Genomic DNA, 14,351 nt, shown 5'->3' on the forward strand with positions numbered 1-14,351 from the left:
TTTGCCCACCACTGACGTCAAACTAACAGGTCTATAATTGCTAGGTTTACTCTTAGACCCCTTTTTAAACAATGGAACAACATGAGCAGTACGCCAATCCTCCGGTACTATTCCCGTTTCTAATGACATTTGAAATATTTCTGTCATAGCCCCTGCTATTTCTACACTAACTTCCCTCAATGTCCTAGGGAATATCCTGTCCGGAACTGGAGACTTATCCACTTTTATATTTCTCAAAAGTGTCAGTACTTCCTCTTCTTTGAATCTCATAGTTTTTATAGCTACTCTACTTGATTCCCTTACCTCACATAATTCAATATCCTTCTCCTTGGTGAATACCGAAGAAAATAAATTGTTCAATATCTCCCCCATCTCTTTTGGCTCTGCAGATAGCTGTCCACTCTGACTCTCTAATGGACCAATTGTATCCCTCCATTATCCAGCTATTAATATAGCTGTAGAAACCCTTTGGACCTTACTTGCCAAAGCAACCTCATATCTTCTTTTAGCTTTTCTAATTTATTTCTTAAGATTCTTTTTACATTCTTTATACTCCTCAAGCACCTCATTTACTCCATGCTGCCTATAATTATTGTTAGCACTTCCCAATTCCAGCCATCTGGAATTCCAGCCATCTCTAACCGATCCATACCGTCCCAATACTGAATAACATTTTGCAGACACGATCAATACTTCTCCGATGCTAACAGCATCTCTGAAACACTACCTCTGCTGTAAGTCCCAAGCATCAACACTCAAACCCAGTCTTCACTGGTCAGGAGTGTTCATACCGACCATCACCTCGTGCAAACCATTTATCAATACAGTTATCAATCTGCTCTCACTGGTGCCCGCCTTGGATACAGAGAATTCAGTCCAACCTTCCACGTTAACATTCCCAATCAGCCCATCTACAGCGGGCGAGTTCCCACCTTGGTTTGTTCCACAGGGTTGAACATTACACAGAGTCGCTTCAAACCGTTCCCCGGCACAGTTCTTGCCTCCGTTCTTCGGGGGAGGCTCCGTACAGGAGCGAATTCGGAGAGACCTTCCACCCCCACAGGCTCGGTCACAGGTTGACCACGGACTCCAGCTGGACCATCCACCATTCACTAGTGACAAGAGAAACAAGAGAGCCAGCGTTACAGACCATCGATGACCCATGGCCATCTTGTTTCACACCAGACATCACGGCCCACCTGCTCACCGCACCGTGCACCCCCCCCCCCCCCCACCCCCACTCTGCCCATCGCACTATAGAGATAGATAGACAATAGACGCAGGAGTAGGCCATTCGGCCCTTCGAGCCAGCCCCGCCATTCAATGTGATCATGGCTGATTATCCCCAATCAGTACCCCCCCCCACTCCCACAGCGTGCCACCCTCCCCACCACGTTCCCCACTCTCCCCATCGCACTCCCCATACCCCCAAACATCCACGGTGACCAGTCCCACATGCTCTCCGCACCCAACCCCCTCCTCGCTCCTGACCCTGAAACAACCGTGACCTTGACCCTCGCCCCCCAACTCCAACCCATCCCTGCCCTGCCCCCTCTCCGAGCTCAGATCCCAACCTTAACCTCTTTCCCCCTTCCCGCCCCCTTGCCTCTGCACCCCATTCCCTTTTCCCGCCCCTTCTCATCCACTCCCCTCCACCCCACATCCCTTCCCCCCCCCCCCCCCCCACCACCCCACTCCCTCTGCTCCCACCTCATGGGACAGATTCGGATCAAACAACCTTTGCCCTGGGTCCGGGCAGCTCCTTCTCCATGGACCTCCTGCCAGCCTGGATCCACCATGCCCATACTTGCCTGTTCATTGCCCAGGGTCTGTACTTTGCCCCTCTTGCCCCTTTCCCTCCCTATGCTTGCCCTCTGACCTCTCACCCATGCAAGCCTTGATGTTGCAGAAGCGTATCTCCAGGTTTCCCGTCAGGATCTCCTTGCACCAGTGTCCGCTGGACCACGGGGCGTTGTACGTACGGAGCCGGTGCTGCTGCCCCACGCCGCAGCCTCGCGAACACTCGCTCCACTCCGACCACAAGTTCCAGCTGCAGTTCCTGCTGCAGTTCCACCCAGAACACTCGACAACGTCTGCCGGGAGCAAGGCAAAGGTCAGAGATGAGGGCATTTGATCCAATGTGAGATACCAACTACCAAGACAGATGTGTACAGCAATTCATTCTTCCCCCGCACAATTAAAGCATGGAATAGTCTTCACCCTACCATAGTTACCCAACCAGATGCAACTACATTTAAGGTAACTCTTCTCCAAGAACCCTTTTTTGCTTCAGTCCACCCTCCTCCACCTCCAGTTTAAATTCCATTTGGAATATTTTGGAGGACCAAGAACCAAGAAGACCCCATACCAACCTGCACACTCATGCACACTGCACAGACACACGCACACATACTCACACATGCCGCACACACACACTCACTCACACTCATACACTCACGCACGCTGCACAGACACTCACACACATACTGATGCACACACACATTCATGCACACTCACGCACGCTGCACAGACACTCACTCACACTCATACTCACGCACGCTGCACAGACACTCACACACACACACTGATGCACACACATTCATGCACTCATGCAAATCAGACACTCTTACACACAAACAGACCCCATACCCGCCTGTCCATCCTCCCCCTCCTGTGTCACACACGCACGCACACATACACACTCAGATGCGTGCACACACACACACACACAGATGTGCACATACATAAACATACACCGACATGCACACACAGACAGAGGTACACACACACACGCACAGATGCACACACACAGATGCACACAGATGCACACACATGCACAAATGCACATACACACACAGACACACACTCATGCACAAACACACAGACATGGACACACACACACACAGACATGGACACGCACACTAACACACACACACAGACATGGACACGCACAGACACACACTAATGCACAAACACACAGACGCACACACACAGACATGGACACACACACACAGACATGGACATTCACACTAACACACACACACAGACATGGACACACGCACACTAACACGCACACGCACACACACACGCACAGACACAGACACGCATACAATTCATGTGGCTGTTCCGGTATAACATGGACTTTAAGCTATCCACTGTGGTTTTTGACAGCCCTACCATTGGAGCTGACAATGTCAATCTGCTAACTATGTTCTACCTTCATGTTCTGTCTTATCCCCAATTTACCAGCATAATAATGGGATCAGGATTGTATATCCGGTAACAGCATCAGTCCAGCGCTCCATCCCACCCCACGGCCCAGTCCCACCTGTTCCACCCTTGTCACCCCAACCCCTTCACCCCCCAAAGTAAAACCCTCCCCCTCCATCCGTTCCCCACTGACTGTCCCACCCACTAACATTCACCACCACATTGCCCCAACCTCACTCCCTCACCCCATCCTCACCCACTCGCCCCATACTCACTCCATCCTCACGCTCCCCTCCCTTCCTCACCCCCTCCTCGCCCCCTATCCTCACCCACGCCCACTACAGCCAGACGTCCACCCCCATGCAGCCCAACCTGTGCATTGGGGCAGGTTGCAGGGCCGCTCCTGGACAGTCTCCCCGCTGCAGTTCATGCGATGGCAGGAGCGGGTGCGGTTCTTCAGACTCGGGAACACAGAGTCCGAACAGTTCCTGGAGCAACGGGTCCATGCAGTCCAAGGGGAGAATCCCTCAGCATCTGGGGGAGAGCAGGAGGGAGAGAGGGGGAGTTGGTGGGGGGGGGGGGGGGCAAGAGGGAGGGAGAGAGGGGGGAGAGCAAGGCGGGAGAGAGAGGGGGAGATGGCAGGTGGAGGGGGTGGGGGGGGGGGGGGGGGGAGAGAAAGGGGGTGAGAGAGGCGGGAGAGGGGGGGAGGGGGAGGCAGATGGGAAACAAGAAGGGGCGGGAGGGGGAGAGGGGTGGGGGGGGGGGAGAGGGGAATGAGGAGAGAGAGCATGTGAGGGAGAGGGAAGGGAGAGGGGGAGGGGGAAAAGATGGTGAGAGAGGGGGATGGAGGGGGGGGGAAGGCAAGGGAGATGGAGGGCGGGAAGGAGAGACAAGGAGGGGGGAGGTAGAGAGAGAGATGATGTGAGCGAGAGAGGGAAGGGGAATGGGAAAGGGAGAATGAGAGAGAAGGATGGGGAGGGTGGGGAGAGAGAGAGAGAGAGAGAGAGAGAGGAGAGTGAGAGAGAGAGAGAACGAGATTGAGATAGATGAAGCATTAAAGGAATGATGTGCAGGTTCTTCATACAGAGACAGGGTGTATGCAGAGAATGGGCTGCCGGAGGTACACATAACATTGGTGGTGACATTTAGCAGGTGTTTGGGCAGGTACATGGATAGGAAAGGTTTAGAGGGACACGGGTCAAGTGCGGACAATTGGGATTAGCTGAGATGGGGCATCTTACTCATTTGGAGTATTGCACACAGTTCTGGTCGCCCATTAGGGGAAGGGTGTGGAGGCTTTGGAAAGGGTGCAGAGGAGGTTTACCAGAATGCTGCCTGAATTAGGGTTCACCTACACCTGTGTGCATTAACCAGCATCTGCAGTTTTTTATTTCTATATCTTCCCCTTTGCTTTGTCAACTGCACCCGAGGGTGACTGGTGTGACTGCACGGAACACAGGGCTGGGCAGTGGGAGATGTGACTAGGGGAGGGGGAGTGAGACATGGAACACAGGGCTGAGCGGTGGGAGAGGTGACTGGGGGAGGGGGAGTGAGACATGGAACACAGGGCTGGGCAGTGGGAGAGGTGACTGGGGGAGAAGGAGTGAGACATGGAACACAGGGCTGAGCGGTGGGAGAGGTGACTGGGGGAGGGGGAGTGAGAGAGTCGGGGTGTCCAGTGACGGCCACGTGGGGAGCACTCACCTGGCACACCGTCACTCGCTTCCATCGTTGGGACGGGCACTGCAAGGGACAGAAATGATCACCAGCTGGTCCCAACCCCTCACTCTCACCCGCTCCCCCTGCCAGGGGCCGAGTCCAGATCTGTCTACACTTCTGCTGATCCCCAACGACCCCTCCCCATCCCCACCCCTTCACAATACCCACCCCACCACTCCCCCCAATAACCAACCCCCCATCTACCCCTCCCCCATACCCCACACTCCCTCATCCCTTCCCCACCCTCTCTCTCCACCCCTTCCCAATACCCACCCTCCCCCCATATTCCTCCCCACCCTCTGCCAACTTCCCCCCACCCCCCCTAAACCCACCACCATCCCTCCCCAATACCCACCATGTCCCCAGCCCTCCCCTCCACCACTTTCCCACCCCACCCAACTCCCCCTCACACTTAGTGTCACACACTTACCCCACAACACCCTCACACGGTGCTGCACACACCCCACAGCTCACCCTCGGTGTTGCACACTCATCTTCACACTCAGTGTTGCACACTCATCTTCTCACTCAGTGTTGCACACTCATCTTCTCACTCAGTGTTGCACACTCATCTTCTCACTCAGTGTTGCACACTCATCTTCACACTCAGTTGCACACTCATCTTCACACTCAGTGTTGCACACTCACCCCTCACAACTCACCCTCACACTCGGCTGGCTGACAAAACCTGACGTCGGCCCGCGGCCCGGCGCAGTCTCGGCCCCCGTTGGTTGGCGCTGGGTTGGAGCAGTTGCGTGTTCTGGTTATCTGTCCGATGGCCCCACATGTGCGAGAGCAGGACGTCCATGGGCTCCAGTCGGAGAACTCACCGTCCAGCACACAGGGAGAGAAGGAGCAGGCCAGACGCCCATTACTGCAAGTGCTGGAAGAAAACATAGATAGCTGAGCAATGCTGGGCAAGACTGCAAGACCGGTCAAGGCTGGACAAGGGTTGCCAAGACAGGAAGGCTGGGTAAGATGGCATTAAGATGGCAACTTGCCAAGGGCAGAAAAAGACACAGGCTGGAGTAACTCAGCAGGTCGCCAGCTTCTCTGGAGAACAATGATAGGTAACATACAAAGATAGAAAATAGGTGCAGGAGTAGGCCATTCGGCCCTTCGAGTCATGGCTGACTTCCCCAACATCGGGAACAATGTTCCTGCATCTAGCCTGTCCAACCCCTTAAGAATTTTGTAGGTTTCTATAAGATCCCCCCTCAATCTCCTAAATTCTAGCGAGTACAAGCCGAGTCTATCCAGTCTTTCTTCATAAGAAAGTCCAGACATCCCAGGAATCAGTCTGGTGAACCTTCTCTGCACTCCCTCTATGGCAATAATGTCGTTCCTCAGATTTGGAGACCAAAACTGTACGTAATACTCCAGGTGTGGTCTCACCAAGACCCTGTGCAACTGCAGCAGAACCTCCCTGCTCCTATACTCAAATCCTTTTGCTATGAATGCCAACATAACGTTTTAGAAACATAGAAAGTAGGTGAAGGAGTAGGCCATTCGGCCCTTCAAGTCATGGCTGATCTTCCCGAATCAGTACCCTGTTCCTGCTTTTTTCCCCATGTCATGATTACGTTAGCCCTAAGAGCTAAATCAAACTCACTCTTGAATACACCCAGTGAATTGGCCTCCACTGCCTTCTGTGGCAGAGAATTCCACAGACTCACAACTCTCTGGGTGAAAAAGTGTTTCCTCAGTCTCAGTCCTAAATGGACTACCCCTTATTCTTAAACTGTGACCCCTGGGCTGGACTCTCCCTTTTGGGTCAGGACCCTCCTTCAGACTTCGCCGGAGATGCTGCCTGACTCACTGAGTTACTCCAGCACTGTTGCGATTTTTTGGGAAATCTGCATCTGCAGTTCCTTGATTCTATTTGCACTGAAGTGTCCGTGTGGAGAACTGTGGGACCAGTGACGATTATTGTTATGTTTAGAACCGTTAAAGGAAAATATAGGACAAGCCCACAAATTAAAGGCTAATCTTTCTGGCTTTAGATAGGAAGTTGCAAAGGTTGATTGATTGCAGGCCAAGGAGTGTCTGGCTTTGTGGAGTCTTTTAAGGGTTAGGTTGGAGAGTCAGCGTGCTCCTGTCAGGGCGAAGGGCAAGGCTGACAGGAATGGGGGGAGTAAAGGGTGTAGCCATGGGCACTCGACCACCAAATTGGGTCTTATCCTTTAATACAGATAATGAACAACAGTAGTCCAGTACCAATCCCTACAGCACACCACTGATCACAGGCCTCTGATCTGATCAATAACCCTCCCCTGCCACCTTGACTACATTCACTAAGCTGATTTTGTATCCAGTTGGGGTAACTCGTGCTGAACCTTGTCAATGGCCTTGCTGAGTTCATGTAAACGCACACTACCCTTGCCCTTGCCAGTCCTCTGGTCACCTCTTCATACACTCCGACAGTGGAAGCAGATCCAACAAGACCCTCCAGGAGTGTGAGGACTGAACAAGGGAGTGGGACCGACTGCCAGCGCAGGTCCAGTGAGCAAACAGCCCCTTCCTGTAGAAATAAGCCATCGCGTTTGCTGGTACACAAAAAAGCTGGAGAAACTCAGCGGGTGCAGCAGCATCCATGGAGCGAAGGAAATAGGCAACGTTTCAGGCCGAAACCCTTCTTCAGATTTGCTGGTTTTCTAAAAAGATACACAGTGCAGGACTATCACAATGTTTAAGAAACATTTAGACAGGGACATGGATAGGACAGGTGCAGAGGGCTCTGGGCCAAACACAGGCAGGTGGGACTAGTGTAGTTGGGGCACGTTGGTCAGCATGGGCAAGTTGGGCCAAAGGGCCTGTTTCTTTGTATGTCTCTATGACTCAGCAGGTCAGGCAGGATCCCCGGAGAACATTGATCGGTGACATTTCGGGTTGGGACCCATCTTCAGACTGATTGGGTCTGAAGTCACCTGTCCATGTTCTCCAGCGACACTGACTGACTTGCTGAGTTACTTCAATGAGTCTATATCCACCCCACATCGTGACCGGTGTTAGGGTTAGGGTGTCCTTACTTTGGGATGTGGGTTAGGGTATGGGTTAGTATTAGGGTGTCACTAGGTTAGGGGGTGGGTTAGGGTGTGAGTGTCACAGGCACGTGCCGTGAGTAATTAGTCAGGGTAGGCAGTCAGTCATCTTTGGTCACTTACAAAAAATCTTGAAAACCGCACATGCACAGATTATTCTGTGAGTTGGCTTTTATAAAAATCCTAAAAACCACACACGTGCAGATTGTTCTTTCAACTTTCATAAACTAATTTGTCTTCTAAAGTATTTAAAAACATATAGCTCAAAGAAATGTACTTACCACATTCTATTTGTTGAAACACAACCACATACCCACTCTTTCCTGTTGTACCAAGCTGTTTTAAATGTTCTAATTATTTTTGTTCCTTTGCGCTGTTGAAATTCTTTATGTTCCGGCGTTGGTCTGCCATTTTCAATGATTTTGGTCTTTTCCTCATAAGATTGCTTAGAGAAAATCTTCAGATAATCACTTTGAAAATCCCCGCAAAGAACAGTAGGTTGCAGCGCATCACATGCATGCAGTCCACGGTGTAAAGGCAGAATTTCAGCTGCATTTATAGACCGTTGCCACTGATGGCTTGAAGCAGGGTCGACGGCACGTGTGTAGCACATACTTCCGTGGTTTAAATGTACTGTGGATGAAAGGCACGGGAGAATTATGCCTACCTAAGAGATCGATCTCTTCGGTAAAAGCATAATTCTCCTGTGCCTTTACTATCTACTCTCACCCCAACCATGGACTGTTTACCCTCCTACCATCCGGGAGGCGTACAGGTCTCTCCGATGCCGGACGAGCAGGTCCAGGAACAGCTTCTTCCCTGCGGCTGTTACACTACTCAACAATGTACTCGGTGATTGCCAATCACCCCCCCCCCCCCCCCCCCCCCCCCCCCCGGACACTCCTCCCACAGGAAAAGAGAAGTCTATGACTGCATGCATGTAAACAGATTTATTTATTGAAATCATATTCTATGTCGCGTGTCCAGGGAGATGCCAACTGCATTTCGTTGTCTCTGTACTGTACACTGACAATGACAATTAAAGTTGAATCTGAATCTGAATTATATTTAATAATGACCATTTTATAATTTTATTCAGGGTAGGCAGTACCTACCTTGCCTATCCTGACGGCACGTGCCTGGGGTGTCATGATGTTGGGGTGTGGTTAGGGTTAGCGTTAGGGTGTCACTAGGTATGGGTGTAGGTTAGCGTTCGGGGGGCACTGGGATAGGGTATGTATAGGGTTATCAACCACTCGACCCACTGAGGGTATCTCACCAGTTGCTGCATTCGTGCCACAGGGTAACCCCTGGAGATATCTCCCCCTGAGGAACAGCCCCCTTGTCGGTCATGATGGTGGGAGCGGCCGATGGAGTCAGCGAGTGATTCTGGAACAACTGGACGATGTCCTCCGTTACAATGCAGCCGCACTCCTGTTGGGAAACACAACGGGCTGGTCATATAGGTAGACACAAAATGCTGGAGTAACTCAGCGGGAAACATAAAAACATAGAAAATAGGTGTAGGAGTAGGCCATTCGGCCCTTCAAGCCTGCACCGCCATTCAATATGCTCATGGCTGATCATCCAACTCAGTATCCTGTACCTGCCTTCTCTCCATACCCCCTGATCCCTTTAGCCACAAGGGCCACATCTAACTCCCTCTTAAATATACTGGCCTCAACTACCTTCTGTGGCAGAGAATTCCACAGATTCACCACTCTCTGTGTGAAAAATGCTTTTCTCATCTCGGTCCTAAAGGATTTCCCCTTTATTCTTAAACTGTGACCCCTTGTCCTGGACTTCCCCAACATCGGGAACAATCTTCCTGCATATAGCCTATCCAACCCCCTAAGAATTTTGTAAGATTCTATAAGATCCCCCCTCAATCTTCTAAATTCTAGCGAGTACAAGCCGAGTCTATCCAGTCTTTCTTCATATGAAAGTCCTGACATCCCAGGAATCAGTCTGCTGAACCTTCTCTGTACTCCCTCTATGGCAAGAATGTCTTTCCTCAGATTAGGAGACCAAATCTGTACCCAATACTCCAGGTGTGGTCTCACCAAGACCCTGTACAACTGCAGTAGAACCTCCCTGCTCCTATACTCAAATCCTTTTGCTATGAATGCTAACATACCATTCGCTTTCTTCACTGCCTGCTGCACCTGCATGCCTACTTTCAATGACTGGTGTACCATGACACCCAGGTCTCGTTGCATCTCTCCTTTTCCTAATCGGCCACCATTTAGCTAACAGTCTACTTTCCTGTTTTTGCCACCAAAGTGGATAACCTCACATTTATCCACATTATACTGCATCTGCCATGCATTTACCCACTCACCCAGACTATCCAAGTCACCTTGCAGCCTCCTAGCATCCTCCTCACAGCTAACACTGCCCCCCAGCTTCGTGTCATCCGCAAACTTGGAGATGTTGCGTTCAATTCCCTCGTCCAAATCATTAATATATATTGTAAATAGCTGGGGTCCCAGCACTGAGCCTTGCAGTACCCCACTAGTCACTCCCTGCCATTCTGAAAAGGACCCGTTTACTCTTACTCTTTGCTTACTGTTTGCTAGCCAGTTCTCTATCCACATCAATACTGAAACCCCAATACCGTGTGCTTTAAGTTTGTATACTAATCTCTTATGTGGGACCTTGTCGAAAGCCTTCTGAAAGTCCAGATATAACACATCCACAGGTTCTCCCTTATCCACTCTACTAGTTACATCCTCGGAAAATTCTATAAGATTCGTCAGACATGATTTACCTTTCGTAAATCCATGCTGACTTTGTCCAATGATTTCACCACTTTCCAAATGTGCTGCTATCCCATCTTTAATAACTGACTCTAGCAGTTTCCCCACTACCGATGTTAGACTAACTGGTCTGTAATTCCCCGTTTTCTCTCTCCCTCCCTTTTTAAAAAGTGGGGTTACTTTAGCTACCCTCCAATCCTCAGGAACTACTCCAGAATCTAAAGAGTTTTGAAAAATTATCACTAATGCATTCACTATTTCTGGGGCTACTTCCTTAAGTACTCTGGGATGCAGCCTATCCGGCCCTGGGGATTTATCGGCCTTTAATCCATTCAATTTACCTAACACCACTTCCCGGCTAACCTGGATTTCACTCAGTTCCTCCATCTCATTTGACCCGCGATCCCCTGCTATTTTCGGCAGATTATTTATGTCGTCCTTAGTGAAGACAGAACCAAAGTAGTTATTCAATTGGTCCGCCATATCCTTGTTCCCCATGATCAATTCACCCGTTTCTGACTGCAAGGGACCTACATTTGTTTTAACTAATCTCTTTCTCTTCACATATCTATAAAAACTTTTGCAGTCAGTTTGTATGTTTCCTGACAGTTTTCTTTCATAATCTATTTTCCCTTTCCTAATTAAACCCTTTGTCCTCCGCTGCTGGATTCTGAATTTCTCCCAGTCCTCTGGTAGGCTGCTTTTCTGGCTAATTTGTACGCTTCATCTTTTGTTTTGATACTAACCCTGATTTCCCTTGTTATCCACGGATCCACTACCTTCCCTGATTTATTCTTTTGCCAAACTGGGATGAACAATTGTTGAACAATAAATTGTTGAACAATAAATGCCTTCCATTGCATATCCACCGTCAACCCTTTAAGGCAGCAGCTTCTCTGGAGAGAAGGAATGGGTGGTGTTTCGGGTCGAGACACTTCTTTAAACCCGAAACGTCACCCATTCCTTCTCTACAGAGGTGCTGCCTGTCCCGCTGAGTTACCCCAGTTTTTTTATACCTACCTTCGATTTAAACCATTATCTGCAGTTCTTTCATGCACACATATGGAGCGTGGGTCCTCTCAATCACAGCATCAGGGGTCATGTGACACAGACCGGCGTGCACTGACACTTGTGCACACATTGATGCACACTCACCTGTAAACATCCTCACACTTAACCGGACACACCCTCACACACACACACTCACATGTACACACCCTCGCACCTCACACTTACCCGTACTCCCTCACGCATCCGGACACACACACCTTTACACACCCTCGCACACCCATACACACATGTACACACACCCATACAAACTCGCACACGCCTGCACACACACACACACACACACCTGTGCACACCCATGAGGCCAGGCTGCGGCAGACATGGGGCCGAGGCTGGCAGATACACTCAGTCAGACACACACAAAGGCTGGGAGAGGTCGACGGAGACGGGGCTGGGAATCTCAGTGCTCACACCATGGATTATGGAGCCAGCGCAGGTCAGTCTGGGACCTCTCGCAACCCCCTCCCCCGCCCCAGGGTCCCCTCCACACCGCCCATTCCCGCGCCCCCTCCTCTTCCCCTCCCCCCCCCCCCCCCCCCAGGTGGCTGACTCACCTGGACACAGGTGCCGTTGTGCAGGTACATGTTGACAGGACAGTGACATCCCTCCTCGCAGCCGTCGCTGAAACAGTCCACCTGCCCGCGGAGGTGCTCACAGCTGTACGGACATCCCTCAGCCCCCACGCACTCCCGGTATAGTCGGTCTGATGGACAGCCCACCTCTGCAAACACACACACACACACACACTCACTGAGGGGCAGCAGACCCTCCTTGGCCAGCTCCCCAGGCCCCTGACCCCAAACCATGACCCCCGACACTGACCCCAACCCACTCTCAGTCTGACCCAAACCTGCCTTATTCTAACCTGATCTGACCCTAACCTCTCACCCCAACTCATCCTGATGATGATCCCACTACTTGACCTGGCCTGACACCAGCTTGTCCCTTGACCCCTCGGGACAGCAGGGTCATGGGCAGCTGGTGAACACGGGCACTTGGAGGCAACATTCCATCATCATGGAATCACATCCGTGTTCACGGGACGTGACTGGCCCTCTCTCTCCCCACAGCCCCTCCCATGCTGTCTGTCCGTTCCTCTTTCCTCCCACCCTCCACAGGAAGGAGAGCTGTGGGTTTGGCTCTGACACCACATACAGCATGGAAACAGGCCCTTTGGCCCACCAAATCCATATCATACATTGTGTAGTGCCATCTACACCATCCTATTTACCAGCAATTCTCCACCGCCACAATCTGTGCTCAATGTCCGGAGAGTCTGTGCCTCTACCACCCCCTCAGGCAGCGCGTTACATCCCAAATTATTACTCCATGACTATGTTTCAAAGGTATCATATCTTATTCCTCTAACACAAGAGAATGCAAGTCCAGTCTAGTCAGAAACCCTTTGTGGGAAATCCGGAGTCACACAGCATGGAAACAGGCCATTTGGCCCATCATGTCAACCAACTAAACTGGTCTCACCTGCCCGCATTTGACCCATATCCCTCTAAACCTATCCTACTCATTCATGTACCTGGCCAAATGTATTTTAAATGTTGTTATTTTACTTCAGAGTCATGCGAGTGACTACGTGAAGAAGCCCCGTTCAGCCGCATGTGCGTCATTACGTCAGACGCATTGGTGCAGGTGGCCGGTTGGGCAGCAGGAGCTCCCCAGCCCGGTAAGTTTAAACTTCAGGTAAGCTTGTTTTTCTTACCTGTTTTATTCCCTGCAGGAACCTCTTGTTCCAGAGGCTTCCTGCCGGAGGATTCGCGAGGCCCGACGAGGGAACCAGCTATGGGCTGTGGGGAAACCCCGGTTCTTGCCGCAGGAGTGGGTCGAGTGTCGAGTGTCGCGGAAGTCGGTCGCTGACAGGTTGTCAGTGACTTCCAGGCGCTCCGGGTGACGGGAGGGCTTTTCCCTCTGACAATAAAGAGTTATGCTGGGGTCCAATGTTTCAGTCTCAAGCTACTTTAGAAACTGTTCTCTCCTATCCAAGTAAATTAGGTTATCAAATGGATAGTTGGCCTGTGACTCCGCCCTGGGCAACAGATTGGAGTCAAAAGAAACCTGGAACAACCTTGTTGTTATAAAGCAGTTCTATTCATTAGACTAACTGGCAATGTAATAGATGTGATGCAGTTGTGCAAGTGGGAGAACTGACAGCATGCTTAATGACAAACAATACGGGTCATGAAAGTCATTGATAATACAACTTGCTATTGCCAACTGAAGCTAAGAAAGCCACTATGATGGACAAACAGTATTCAGCATTGCTCCAGTAGTTGATCAATAAATATGTCATTATATTGCAAAATTATGCTATGGCTTAAGGTAGGAATATGCGAATGTCATCGCTAGTTGGAGGTGCAGGAGATTTGCATGAGTTATTAACTCTTCAGTATTGGTATCAACTATCTATAGACCCTGTGCATTTTATGGGTTAAAGAGTGATTGAGTGAATATGCATAGGTGCATGCTCAACTTCATGTTGATACACTAAGATGTGGCATATGATAAGCACGAGGGTGCAATCAGGGAAAAGATCCTGTAA

General features: G+C 50.6%; 1 protein-coding gene across 1 annotated transcript in view; it reads right to left on the reverse strand.

The window, feature by feature from the left end:
- sspo (SCO-spondin) overlaps positions 1-14,351 on the reverse strand; it is a 214,785-nt gene that overhangs the window by 72,958 nt on the left and 127,476 nt on the right. Inside the window, 8 exon segments of the mRNA XM_055633417.1 lie at positions 933-1,112; positions 1,887-2,093; positions 3,583-3,744; positions 4,915-4,953; positions 5,592-5,898; positions 8,284-8,440; positions 9,250-9,404; positions 12,352-12,518. Coding sequence (XP_055489392.1) covers positions 933-1,112; positions 1,887-2,093; positions 3,583-3,744; positions 4,915-4,953; positions 5,592-5,898; positions 8,284-8,440; positions 9,250-9,404; positions 12,352-12,518 — 1,374 coding nt within the window.

This window comes from Leucoraja erinacea, chromosome 4 (genome assembly GCF_028641065.1).
Source record: "Leucoraja erinacea ecotype New England chromosome 4, Leri_hhj_1, whole genome shotgun sequence".
NCBI lineage: Eukaryota > Metazoa > Chordata > Chondrichthyes > Rajiformes > Rajidae > Leucoraja > Leucoraja erinaceus.